This window comes from Acinonyx jubatus, chromosome B2, assembly GCF_027475565.1.
Source record: "Acinonyx jubatus isolate Ajub_Pintada_27869175 chromosome B2, VMU_Ajub_asm_v1.0, whole genome shotgun sequence".
Taxonomy (NCBI): Eukaryota; Metazoa; Chordata; class Mammalia; order Carnivora; family Felidae; genus Acinonyx; species Acinonyx jubatus.
The window spans coordinates 32,893,970-32,907,719 of record NC_069385.1 but is presented as its reverse complement, the minus strand read 5'-3'; the positions used below and the strand labels follow the sequence as shown (position 1 = coordinate 32,907,719).

General features: G+C 38.0%; 1 protein-coding gene across 2 annotated transcripts in view; it reads left to right on the top strand.

The window, feature by feature from the left end:
* The window catches only part of ENPP3 (ectonucleotide pyrophosphatase/phosphodiesterase 3), a 74,341-nt gene that overhangs the window by 21,243 nt on the left and 39,348 nt on the right, over positions 1–13,750 (top strand). For both annotated transcript variants that reach the window (XM_015074352.3, XM_053222237.1), the window contains 5 exons: positions 3,200–3,279; positions 6,151–6,270; positions 6,789–6,898; positions 8,372–8,437; positions 9,178–9,250. In XM_015074352.3, coding sequence (XP_014929838.1) covers positions 3,200–3,279; positions 6,151–6,270; positions 6,789–6,898; positions 8,372–8,437; positions 9,178–9,250 — 449 coding nt within the window. The remainder of the gene's footprint in view (positions 1–3,199; positions 3,280–6,150; positions 6,271–6,788; positions 6,899–8,371; positions 8,438–9,177; positions 9,251–13,750) is intronic.

Genomic DNA, 13,750 nt, shown 5'->3' with positions numbered 1-13,750 from the left:
GGCAGGCCTCAAACTTAGGTACATCAGAACCACTTTGGGTGGCTTGCCACAAATGTTGATTTTTTTTTCCAGATCTCTTTTCCTCATATTCTACTTACCCCTCCATTCCTACCAGAGTCCTATTTAGTAAACTTGATATGGAGCCCAAGAAGGTTCTGAAGGAGATAATCCCTAGGTCATATTGGAAACACTGCATATTGGACCAACTCCAAGCCTATTTGAGAAAACTTTCATTGTTTCCAACTATAAACTTTGTAACTTTCTGGACAAAAATCATTTTTGCTTTTTGTTTTAACCTAAATAAAATCAATAATGGTGAAGCTTTCTTTTAGAATTTGAGTTGACAGTATTTTGAAATGGAAAATTTCTTATCCTTCACTGTTGGAGAGGAAATAGCAATGCTGGAGTGGTTCTGACCTTGAGTGGCGTTATTGCACAGATCGAAAACAGCAGAACATTTGAAAGCAAAGTTGATGCCGCACTTTGTGGAAAACAGATCACAGGAAACTTCACTGATCAAATGGAAACTGTACTGAAAATAATAAGTAGTAAAGTTATTTACTACTTATTTTATAAATGTTACTACGTGACATAGGCTTATGCTCGTATATAGGGCAAATTCCTTTTCAGTTACCCAGATAGTTGTGTTGACTTTTGTTATATTGGACGCTGTCACATAATAACTATTAGCTGGGATGAAAATGTTATATAGAAATTCTCATCATAATGACCTGAGTCAGAAAGAGAGGAGCAATACAAACATACAAATCTGGTGGCAGTGTGTAATTTGGGGTATGCTTAGCTGAATGATCCCCAAGATGTGTGTGGCTCATGGACAAAATGTGGCCCACTCCATTTTTGTGTGGCCTAGTAAATGCTAAGAATTGTTTTACATTATTAACTGGTTGAGAAATAAAGAAGAGAATATTTAGTGATATGTACAAATTACATGGAATTCAAATTTCAATGTCCATAAATAAAGATTTATTGGAGGACAGCCATGCTTATTTGTTGGTGTAGCATCTATGGATGCTTTTGGCCTCAATAGCTGAATTCAGCTGCTATAACAAGGAACATATGGACTTACAAAGCCTAACATTTATGATCTGGTCTTTATAGAGAAATGTTGTAGAGTCTTTCACTTCTCTATTAAAAACTGACATTACTTAGAATGTAGGAACTGTAGGCATCATAATTTCAACCTTTTTGAAATCAAGGAATCGATCCCATTTACAGTTGCACAAAAAACCATAAAATACCTAGGAATAAATCTAACCAAAGAGGTGAAAAATCTATACACTGAAAACTGTAGAAAGCTTATGAAAGAAATTGAAGAAGACACAAAAAAATGGAAAAAATTCCATACTCCTGGATAGGAAGAACAAATATTGTTAAAATATCAATACTACCCAAAGCAGTCTACATATTCAATGCAATCCCTATCAAAGTAACGACAGCATTCTTCACAGAGCTAGAACAAATAATCCTAAAATTTGTATGGAACCTGAAAAGACCCCGAATAGCCAAAGCAATCTTGAAAAAGAAAACCAAAGCAGGAGGCATCACAATCCCAGACTTCAAGCTATACTGCAAAGCTGTAATCATCAAGACGGTATGGTACTGGCACAAGAGCAGACACTCAAATCAATGGAACAGAATAGAGAACCCAGAAATGGACCCACAAACGTATGGCCAACTATTCTTTGACAAAGCAGGAAAGAATATCCAATGGAATAAAGACAGTCTCTTCAGCAAGTGGTGCTGGGAAAACTGGACAGCGACATGCAGAAGAATGAACCTGGACCACTTTCTTACACCATACACAAAAATAAACTCAAAACGGATGAAAGACCTAAATGTATGACCGGGAGTCATCAAAATCCTTAAGGAGAAAGCAGGCAAAAACCTCTTTGATCTTGGCCTCAGCAACTTCTTACTCAACACGTCTCTGGAGGCAAGGGAAACAAAAGCAAAAATGAACTACTGGGACCTCATCAAAATAAAAAGCTTCTGCACAGTGAAGGAAACAATCAGCAAAAGTAAAAGGCAACCAACAGAATGGGAGAAGATATTTGCAAATGACATATGAGATAAAGGGTTAGTATCCAAAATCTATAAAGAACTTATCAAACACCCAAAAAACACCCCCAAAAAACCAAATAATCCAGTGAAGAAGTGGGCAAAAAACATGAATAGACACTTCTCCAAAGAAGACATCCAGATGGCCAACCGACACATGAAAAAATGCCCCACATCACTCATCATCAGGGAAATACAAATCAAAGTACAATGAGATACCACCTTACACCTGTCAGAATGGCTAACATTAACAACTCAGGCAACAACGGATGTTGGCGAGGATGTGGAGAAAGAGGATCTCTTTTGCATTGTTGGTGGGAATGCAAGCTGGTGCAGCCACTCTGGAAAACAGTATGGAGGTTCCTCAAGCAACTAAAAATAGAACTACCCTACGACCCAGCAATTGCACTACTAGGCATTTATCCAAGTGATACAGGTGTGCTGTTTCGAAGGGACACATGCACCCCCATGTTTATAGCAGCACTATCAACAATAGCCGAAGTATGGAAAGAGCCCAAATGTCCATCGATGGATGAATGGATAAAGAAGATGTGGTATACACACACACACACACACACACACACACACACACACACAGACACACACACAATGGAATATTACTCGGCAATCAAAAAGAATGAAATCTTGCCATTTGCAATTACGTGGATGGAACTGGAGGGTATTATGCTAAGTGAAATTAGTCAAAAATCATATGACTTCACTCATATGAGGACTTTAAGAGACAAAACAGATGAACATAAGGGAAGGGAAACAAAAATAATATAAAACCAGGGAGGGGGACAAAACATAAGAGACTCATAAATATGGAGAACAAACTGAGGGTTGCTGGAGGGGTTGTGGGAGGGGAGACGGGCTAAATGGGTAAGGGGCACTAAGGAATCTACTCCTGAAATCATTGTTGCACTATATGCTAACTAATTTGTATGTAAATTTTTAAAAATAAAAAATTAAATGAAAAGAATTTCAACCTCTTTCCATCTTCAATCCACTCTTTAGTTAGCTTTTTATTTCTCTGTAAAAACTTCATGTTTAGATTTTTACTTAAAAAAACTTACCAGGAAAAAACAACTTCTTAATTTCTCACTATGTTTTGTTGCAGAAACATGTGGAATTCATTCAAAATACATGAGAGCTGTCTATCCAACCAAAACCTTCCCAAATCATTACACTATTGTCACGGTAAGTGTTTGGCCCAGTGGCAAGACTGACAGGCCATAGACAGGCAACTGACCACGACAGACATGCTTACACAGGAAGTGGCTGAGTCCCATGTCACACACACACATTTCAGAAGCACATGTGGCTTCATTCAGGCTAGGAGGTAGCATCTCATTGTGAGGCCATCCAGTGCTCTGAGGTCTTACGTATGAATGAATGTCCCCGCAATAGGCTAATTCACCTGTGTGACAGGCCAGGATAGCTTCTTGGATGTGAGAAATACCATTCTCCTCTGATCTTTTGATTTGCCTCCACTTTTCTGAGTCTGCTGGGAATTGTAGGTTATGTGTGAAGACAGCCACTTTGATGTAGGAAATGTCTTTTTTCCCTAATCTTTTCATTGTATTTAATTTGACAAAGACTTCTGTTTCATAAATAAATGCATGCTGGCTGTATGTCTTTAGATAAAGGAAATAAACCAAGTGAATTCTCCTTAATGTGTAATAAGACGTAAGTGAAATGATCAAAATGAACTCAAGGGCAAATTAAATTTTTTAACATTTATAGATTTACAACACATCTTAAGGAGTCCTCTACCTCAGACTTTATTACCAAAGGATATTATGTCTTTACCACTTTGCATTTACTCTTTTATTACTGTAGGACAGTAACTATAATTTATTTAAATTTTAACTCTTAAGTAACAATGTCTAATGTATGTAATGTATATATATATATTATGTGTGTAATATATATATAATATATATAACATATGTAGCACATATATTTGCAGATTTTACCTAAATATTTGAGTTGCCCAGCTCACATATTCCCAGTTGAGGTCTAAAAGGTGACACTCTGCCTTTCTTGTTTTAACTCTCATATAGTAAACAAACGTTTTCACAGTGTACTGATTATATGTGTGTTAGATAAGCTTTACTCAGGCATGAGTTATAGTGAACCAACAATATATATTAAATGATAATTTTTAAACAGAAATAGACAAAAACACGATTATGTATTGATCAGCAGATAAAAGTGTTGTGACTAGAGGCTTGCACCTTATTTTCCCTAGGAGCAATGGTTCAGTATTCACTAATTCAGTGTTTGTAGCAACTTTATAGAACATAATTACCACAGATAACAAGAATTGACTACTAATCATTAGGGAAATGCAAATAAAACCACAATAAGATATCACCTTACACCTATAAGGATGGATAGTATGAAAAAGACAACAAATAACAAGTATGGGCAAGGATGTGGAGAAAAAGGAACCTTCACGCACTGTTGGCGGGAATGTGAATTGGAACCTTCACGCACTGTTGGCGGGAATGTGAATTGGTACAACCACTGTGGAAAGCAATGTGGAGGTTCCTCAAACAATTAAAAATAAAATTCTATAAGATACAGTAATTCCACTATTGGGTATTTACCCAAAGAAAATGAAAAGACATATAAAAACGAGCATTATTTGCAATAGCCAAGATATAGAAGCAACCTAAGTGTCCATTGATAGATGAATGTATAAAGAAGATGAGTTATATATGGCATATTACCATCTGTAAAAATGAATGATATCTTGCAATGTGACAACATGGAGGGACCTAGAGGGTATTATGCTAAGTGAAATAAGTCAGACGGAGAAAGACAAATGCCCTATGATTTCACTTATATGTGGAATCTGAAAGCCAAAACAAATGAACAAACAAGCACAAAACAAAATAACAGAAACAAATCATAAATACAGAGAACAAACTGGTAGTTGCCAGAGGGTAGGGAGTTGGGGAGAATCCGCAAAATATATGAAAGGTATTAAGAGGTATAAACTTCCAGTTATAAAATAAATAAGTCCCAGGGATGAAGAGTACAGCATGAGGAATATAGTCAATAATTATGTCATAATGTTGTAAGGTGACAGATGGTAACTACACTTACCATGGTGAGCATAGTGTAATGTGTAGAAGTGTCAAATCACTGTGTTGTACACCTGGAACTGCTGAAATACTGTATGTCAACTATACTTCAATAAAAAAAGAATTGACTGTATGTGTGCATATATACATAAATATACACACATTATATATAACACATATGTATGTATATATAAATAAGGTGTTATACATAAGTGCTATTAATTTACTGTGTATGTATATATGTATCCATATAGTGATGTTCTGAAATAAGAACCCTAAAATCTATCTAGAAATAGTTACAAATGCATGGGATATCATAGGCATTCAATAAAATGTGTGGAATAATTGAATAAATATGTGTTATTGGATTGAAAAAAATGATTGGATTGATGGATAAGTGGAAGGGAAGATGGAGAGAAATTTGGCAGGCTCCCTTCTAAAGTGCTGGTAACACACTTTAACCCCTTTAGCCAAGATATTTGATACTTAAAAGCTTCTAAGTAGTGCATTTCTTGCTATTATTGCCAGTATACCCAGTGGCTGATCATTATTATAATATAAGAAACTTTAATTAACAGTTATTAATCACATAAGAGTTATATTAATGTCATTAGCACAGGCCATCTGCCTAATATCATTCATTTCCTGCTCTAGACCATGGTGGAACCATGCCTATACTTACACTTACACCTATACCTACACTTACACCTACCTATACCTATACCTATACCTACCTACATACATACCTGTACCTATATCTGCACTTACACATACCAATACCTACAGTTGCACCTATACCTGCATATATACATATACATGTATATATATTTGGTATTTAGGTTCGGACCCAGGGGTTTTGTATTGAAAAGTATATGACGTCTTTCTAAGATATGAGTTATAGATCTTATGATATTTTAATTTAAATGTGATTGATTGATATATGATTTTAAATCTTTTTTTGAAATTATCATTTTAGGGATTATATCCAGAATCCCATGGCATCATTGATAATAATATGTATGATGTAAACCTCAACAAGAATTTTTCACTTTCATCAAAGGAGAAAAACAATCCAGCTTGGTGGCAAGGGCAACCAGTATGTAGCATCTACGTGTGGCATCGAAATAATCTCCATTTTTCAGTGTGATAGTGGATCACTTTCCTTTCTGCACTTTTACATGATCTTTCTGATTTCTAAGTGTGGGGAGTAATGGGAAGGTGTTTCACCATTTATAATTATAATTTAAATCATGTAATATTCATGATTGTTCACTTAACTTGCCTTCTGTTGAAACTTGGATGTAGTATTCTAAACATAACAATCTAGAGGTTTCTCAGAAGGGTTTTCTGTTAATTTCCTCCCCCCCGCCTTTCTGTTTTATACTTCTTTAAAAGCAAAAGAGGAACTATACAGTTTTACCAATTTGAAAAAGAGTGATCTTTCTTACTATCTTACTATGTTCTTGACTTTTGGGGTGAATCCCTACGTAATTAAATTTTGTGAATGTTAATTAATATTGTTTGGTTGCTAAAAAATGGCACCATTTCTACAAGTTCTACCCAAACAGATTATTCTTTTAACTTCCACTTACCTTAAGTTTTCTCTTCTTATAGATCTGGCTGACAGCAACGTATCAAGGTTTAAAAGCTGGTAGCTTCTTTTGGCCTGGATCAGACGTCGCTATCAATGGCTCCTTTCCTTCTATATATATGAGTTATAACAGGTAGTCATTAAGATATGATTGCTCCTAGGCAGGTATGATTACTAACCTTGGTAGTAATTCTATTTTTCCAGTTGTTTGGGTCAAAAATCTTTTTTTTTAATTTTTTTTATTGTTTATTATTTTTGAGCGAGAGAGACAGAGACAGAGAGACAGAGAGCAAGCAGGGAAGGGGCAGAGAGAGAGAGCGAGACACAGAATCTGAAGCAGGCTCCAGGCTCTGAGCATTCAGAACAGAGCCTGACCGGGGGCTTAAACTCACAGACCGTGAGATCATGACCTGAGCGGTAGTCAGCGGCCCAACCGACCGAGACACCCGGGCGCTCCTGGGTCGAAAATCTTGAAGTTATCATTGATTCCTCTCTCTTACATCCCTCACCTGGTCTGTCAGTAAATGCTTGTGACTCTAATTCAAAATATATGCCGTCTATGAACTTTTGTTATTTCCAGCATTACTGCTGTGGTTGGAGCAACCATCATCTTTTGCCTATATTATTTTGCCTATATTATTGCACTTTCCCCATCTCCCTGCTTCTATTCTTGTCTCCTACCATCTATTCTCTATCTACCAACCAGAATGTTAACTTTAAAAAACAAGTCCAATTACGACGTTCTTTTGCACTAAAAACTTTAATGGCTCCCTGTTTCACTCACAGTAAAAGCCTTCAGGGTCCTATTGGTATGACCCCAACCACCCCACTGTGTCTCAGACCTTGTCTCCCATTATTCCACCTGGTGCTGACCTCCTGGGTAGGCCTTAACACACCAGAATTGTCTGCTTAGGGCCTTTGTGTGGGCTGTTCCCTCTGCCTGAGATAACTCACTCCATGTATCTGCATAGCCTGCTCTGTCACCCTCTTCAGGCTGTTGCTCGAAAATTACTTTCTCAATATTGTCTTAGCCTGATTAAACTAAGATTTCAAATTCCAACCCATCCCCCACCCGGAATTCTCACCTTACTGTGCTCTGGTGTTTCTTTTATCCCTAGCATTTGTCACCTTGTGATGCACAATAGAATTTATTTATGTATCAGATCTATTGTTTATGGTTTGTCTTCACTAGAATGTCATCTCTAGGAAGGAAAGCATCTTTGGTTTTCCCACTGATAAATGTTGTTTAAAATGAACAAATAGGTGCCCAATATACACAAATGTATAAATAAATGAAATAAAAATAAACTGAATGGATAGTAATTAATGGTCTTTATTTCAGTTGGGGGAAAATCGGAAGATGGAAGGATGAGAAAGAAAGAAAACAATACATATTTAATTTACACTGAGACAAACGTATCTCTATATAAGTATTGAAAACAGGAGTCCCATTGAGTAATACTGAATCCCCTTCAGTATTCTGATCATGTATGAACATAAAATGGACATCTGAAAATATTAACTGTCTTTCTGAGTAGGAATATAGTAGAGTTATTTTTTTTTATTTGAGTAATTTTTGAAAATTATTTTTTTCTCTCCTTTTCAGAAGTATCCCATATGAAGAGAGGGTCTTTACATTGTTGAAATGGCTGGACCTGCCCAAAGCTGAAAGGTATTATTTAGAATCAGAGAAGTGCTGGCACACTGGGATATCTGCGAGTATAAAATGCAATTATTTCTTTACTTTAAATGACCACTTCTGAAAGAAACTTGGCATTTTCTTTTTTAAGAAATTTTCAAGAATTATTCCTGACAGCAGTTGAGTTGAGTTTTTGCTCTTGAGAATGTGACTGGCACTATGGGGCAATAGAGATAGAGCCAGTACCAGGAGTAGAGGCAAGTAACACAGAACCTGATGTAGACTGGAGGCAGAATGGCGAAAGGGTCTGAAACTTCATTATGAGGATTGATTCATGGAGCTAGAGGTGCCAGAGCAAGGCCCTGTCAGCAGTCCTGAGTCAGAGCATCCTGAAAGAGAGCAACATGTCAACAGTGCCTCAGAAACCAGCCATCTAAAGAAAGAATTCAAATGGCCGAACAAAGAGTGGGTGGAAAGTCAGAGACTGGGAACTATAGAAGGCTGAGGCACACCAAGAGAGGTCTTAGCAGAAAGAATAAGGGAGATTTTCATAAGTGAGTCAGACCAACGCTCATGCCCAGGAAGGTCTTACTTCCTGTTAGGAGTACCTCCCCTCTGGGCCAAGTGGAACGACTGGGCCTGGATGAAGACAAGGAGGCCAGAGAAAAGGAAGGAAACTGCCACCAAGTTCTAAACCTATGCACTTGCCAAATCCAACCCGTAGGTTTATTCCAAGTTGATAATGTCTTTCTCTGCTTCAATTTTACCCCTAGACCTGCTTTTTATACCATCTATGTGGAAGAGCCTGATTCTGCAGGACATAAAAATGGGCCAGTCAGTGCCGGAGTAAGTTGGTTTTATTGAACAAATATAAAATCATCTAGCCCTAACCCACAAAGTAAAATATTCTTTAATTCTCACTGAATACAAATGTATCTGATATGAACATGAAGACATTAAAATAGCGAACAATCTAAAAGTATCTCTACCTTATTAAAAATTTTAAAAATTACCAAAAAAATTAAAAGTCTAAAAGATATACCTGGTTTATGACTACATCTTGATTCATTTGATAAACATTCATTGAAAACTTAGATGTAGCACTGTTATTTCATACAGTGGAACCATCAAGGCTAGATACTGCATGCCAATTCAACATGTTAATGTAGCTCATTCCAAATTAAGTCACTTGCAAGTCTGTTGTGAACTATCCAGCTGTCTATTCACACACTATGTTCCATTCATAAGATCCTTATAATTGGACTTTATATGCTGGTGCCCCCAGCAGAGTCCTTCCTCTCCTGGGCCTCCATTAAAATTGAAGTAGACTTTTAAATATTAGTTTTGCCATTATCTAAACCGTTATGTTACATTTTTACTACAGAAATAAAGACCTTAAATATTACTTAAAAAAAAAAAAAGTCGTCTCCTTTATTGCTGTTATTATTGTTACACTGAAGCCTGTATTGTCCTGGACATAATGTAAAGCTATGAAGGCCTCCATGAGTATGGAGGCATTTTCCTGCTTCATGGAAACTTATTTAACAGTTATCCTCCATTGGAAAACAAAGCATATTTCTTCTGGTACCCTGATTTTGTGGTTTATCAGAAATGCCCTTCTTTTTTCCCATTAAACCAAAATGATTCCTGATACAAGGCCTTGCTCAAGTCCTACCATTTTTAACCCATTAGTTCTCCATATTCCAACACCTCTTTGGTGATATCCCAGAATTTAACATTTAATCAGGCTATTTTAAGGGTGAGTGTCATAGTAACTATCTGAAGTACATTCACCACTTCTTTTCTGTTTTAATTCTTATCCACACTTGATATGGTTAATTGTTTTGAGAGGGGACACTATAATCTGTATTTGTCTGACCCATACAGCTGAGTTAATATTAGGCACCATATCTTTTTTTCTAATCAATGCTCTAGTTTAGCTCCCAAATAAATTTTAAGTGTAATGTTGAAAAGTGCCGCAAAGGAAAAGATCAAGGTGCCCTGAGGGGTGATTGAGGAGGTCCTAACTAGTCTGAGGAGAGGCAGGGACTGTGACTGGTTAGAAAGTTCTCTGAATAAGAAAAAGGAAGAAAGTTCACAAACAGCCTGGTTGAGGGAGGAGGTGAGCATGGTAGAGGAATGCACAGAATGAACAAAGGGACAGACAGGCAAAGGGACAAATAGACATGGTGATAATGGTAAGAATGGTAATGGCAGTTAACTCTTCTTGTGTGCTCCTCTGTGCCAAGTATTGTTTGGAACGCTATGAGGATTATCTCCCTCCCATGTCTGGAGCACTGTGACCCAGGGGCAATGGCTAGAAAGAAGCCTAGAGAAGGAGGCAGGCACCAAATCATGCAGATCCTTGTTGGCCATGTAATGTGCAAGGGAAGCACTGAGGCATTTTAATCAAGAAAGTAACATGACCAGATCGGGTTGTATCTAAAGATCAGTTTTACTATGCAAGAGGAATGGGTTAGAAGGAACAGAGGAAGGTGGGGAGAGAGAGATGGGTTAGCTTTGCAACATTCCTGAAAAGAGATAATCGCACCTTGAACTAGCGTAGTGGCAACCATCATGGGAGGAGGGAGTTGCATTTGAGATTCATTTGGGAGATGGACCTGGCACGGCTTGGTAGGATTTGGGTGGTGGAGTGGAGGATCAAGGACAGTTGTCAGATTGCTATCATTAGCTGGCAGGTGTTTCCATTTACATCAATGAGGCGACTGAAGGGGGTCAATTTTGAAGGAGAAGATCTTGTCGTGGTTAAGGGGCTTGTGGTGTCCAAATGAAGATGCCCAGAAGGCAACTGAATATGGATTGAAAGCTCCAAGGGGATGAAATCAGGAAGCTTGGCAGCATGTGGATGGTGCATGGAAGTGAAGATGTCCTAAGGAGAGAGTGAAAAGTGAAAATAGAAGGATTAAGACCATGCCTCATTTAAAACTTTAGAAGAGGCAAAATGGATGGAGAACCTGGAAAGCTTTATGGCTTTATTGCTGTTATTATTGTTAGTCATATACTTTAGTTTGGAGTGAATGTGACATAATTTGAAAGCAAAAGGCTACTTTAGTTTGTTTGTTCACTCACTCTTTTTCAAGCTTATTACCTTCTACATTTTTCAGTCATTGATACTCTCTTGCTCTTGCTCTGCTATCCTTTTAAGGTCTACTTTTAATAGTTTCTGGTGGGCGTGATGTTGTGCAAGGCATTCTTAGGGGTTGAAGAAAATGAAGCCATTACCCAGAAACTATGTTGAAAGGGCAAATAAATAATGACAATGTATAGCAAGGTTTTGTTTTAAGGAACCTTTAAAATTTTGGTAGCTGAAACAGTGTTTAGGGGTGCCTGGCTCAGTGGGTTGAGAATCTGACTCTTGACTTCGGCTCAGGTCATGATCTCATGGTCATGAGGTCAGGCCTTGTGTTGGGATCTGTGCTGGGTGTGGAGCCTGGTTAAGATTCTCTCTATCCCTCACCCTCCACCCCTCTCCAACTTGCATGCTAGCAGTCCTGTGCATGTGTGCTCTCTCTCAAAAAATGAATTAAAATAACAAGTGTTTATTTTTTTCTGACACCTACATTTTTTTAAAAATTTAGGGGTGCCTGAGTGGCTCAGTCCGTTAAGCCTCCGACTTCGGCTCAGGTCATGATCTCACAGTTTATGAGTTGGAGCCTCGCATGGGGCTCTGTGCTGACAGCAAGGAGCCTGGAGCCCACTTCCAGTTCTGTGTCTCTCCCTCTCTCTGCCCCTCCCCTGCTCACACTCTGTCTCTGTCTGTCTGTGTCTCTGTCTGTCTCTGTTTCTGTCTCTGTCTCTCTCTCTCAAAAATAAACAAACATTAAAAAAAATTAAAAATGCAAATCCAAGTTGGTTAGCATACAGTGTAGTCTTGGTTTCAGAAGTAGAACACAGTGATTCATCAGTTAGATGCAACACCCAGTGCTCATTCCAACAAGTGCCCTCCTTAATGCCCATCACCCACTTAGCCCATCCCCTCACCCAACACCCCTCCAGCAATCCTCAGTTTGTTCTCTGTATTTAATAGTTTCTTATGGTTTGCCTCCCTCTCTGTTTTTATGTTATTTTTCCTTCCCTTCCCCTATGTTCATTTGTTGTGTTTCTTAAATTCTACATGAGTGAAATCATATGATATTTGTCTTTCTCTGAGTGGCTTATTTTGCTTAGCATAATACACTCTAGTTCTATCCATGTTGTTGCAAATGGCAAGATTTCATTCTTTTTGATTGCCGAGTAGTATTCCATCGTGTATACATACCACATCTTCTTTACCCATTTGTTAGTCAGTAGACATTTGGGCTCTTTCCATAACTTGACTATTGTTGATAATGCTGCTGTAAACATTGGGGTGCATGTGCCCCTTCAAATCAGCATTTTTGTACCCTTTGGATAAATACCTAGTAGTGCAATTGCTGGGTCATAGGGTAGCTCTATTTTTAATTTTTTGAGGAACCTCCAGACTGTTCCCCAGAGTGGCTGCACCAGTTTGCATTCCCACCAACAATGCAAAAGTGTTCCCCCTTTCTCTGCATCCTTGCCAACATCTGTTGTTTCCTGAGCTAAAAACAACAGTGTTAAAATGGGAAGAGTATTGTGGCCTGGTATAGCTGGAGAAGGCTTTATGAATTACGGATGTAGAAGGTGGTGGAGAGATTTAAAGTCTTGTGAAACCAGGAACTTCTTTTTTTAAAATGTTTATTTATTTTTGAGAGAGAGAGAGAGGGAGACAGAGAGAGAGAGAGAGAGAGAGAGACAGAGTGTGAGCAGGGGAGGGGCAGAGAGAGAGGGAGACACAGAATCGGAAGCAGGATCCAGACTCTGAGCTGTCAGCACAGAGCCTGACGTGGGGCTCGAACTCACTAACTGACCTGAGCTCAAGATCTTGACCTGAGCCAAAGTTGGACGCTTAACCAACTGAGGCACCCCAGAAACTTCTTGATACCAAATTTGTTTCAATGATTCTCTAGTATTGAAGTTGAATTAGGCACAGAATGTCCTTATGGGTCTTGAATAACCTTAAGTAATGTTCTAATACTTTAACAAGTTTCACCTGTTAACTCCTGATTGAAAAACAAGTTATTACATGTTAGATGGAAAGAAAAGTTAGGAAGAAAAATTCAATTTGGAAAGAAAATTGAAATGAACAACAGATCGACTTAATTCTTGATAATGCTCATGTACGTGGTAGAATGATTCTACAGCACTGAGGACCTCCACTTTTGAGAAAGTGTCATAGACTTTGGGTCTAAAGTTCTCTCTTGTCTAGTAAAAGAGCGGGATGCAGGATTGAAAGCGAGAGATGGCTAGTGTTCGGGAAAAGACAAG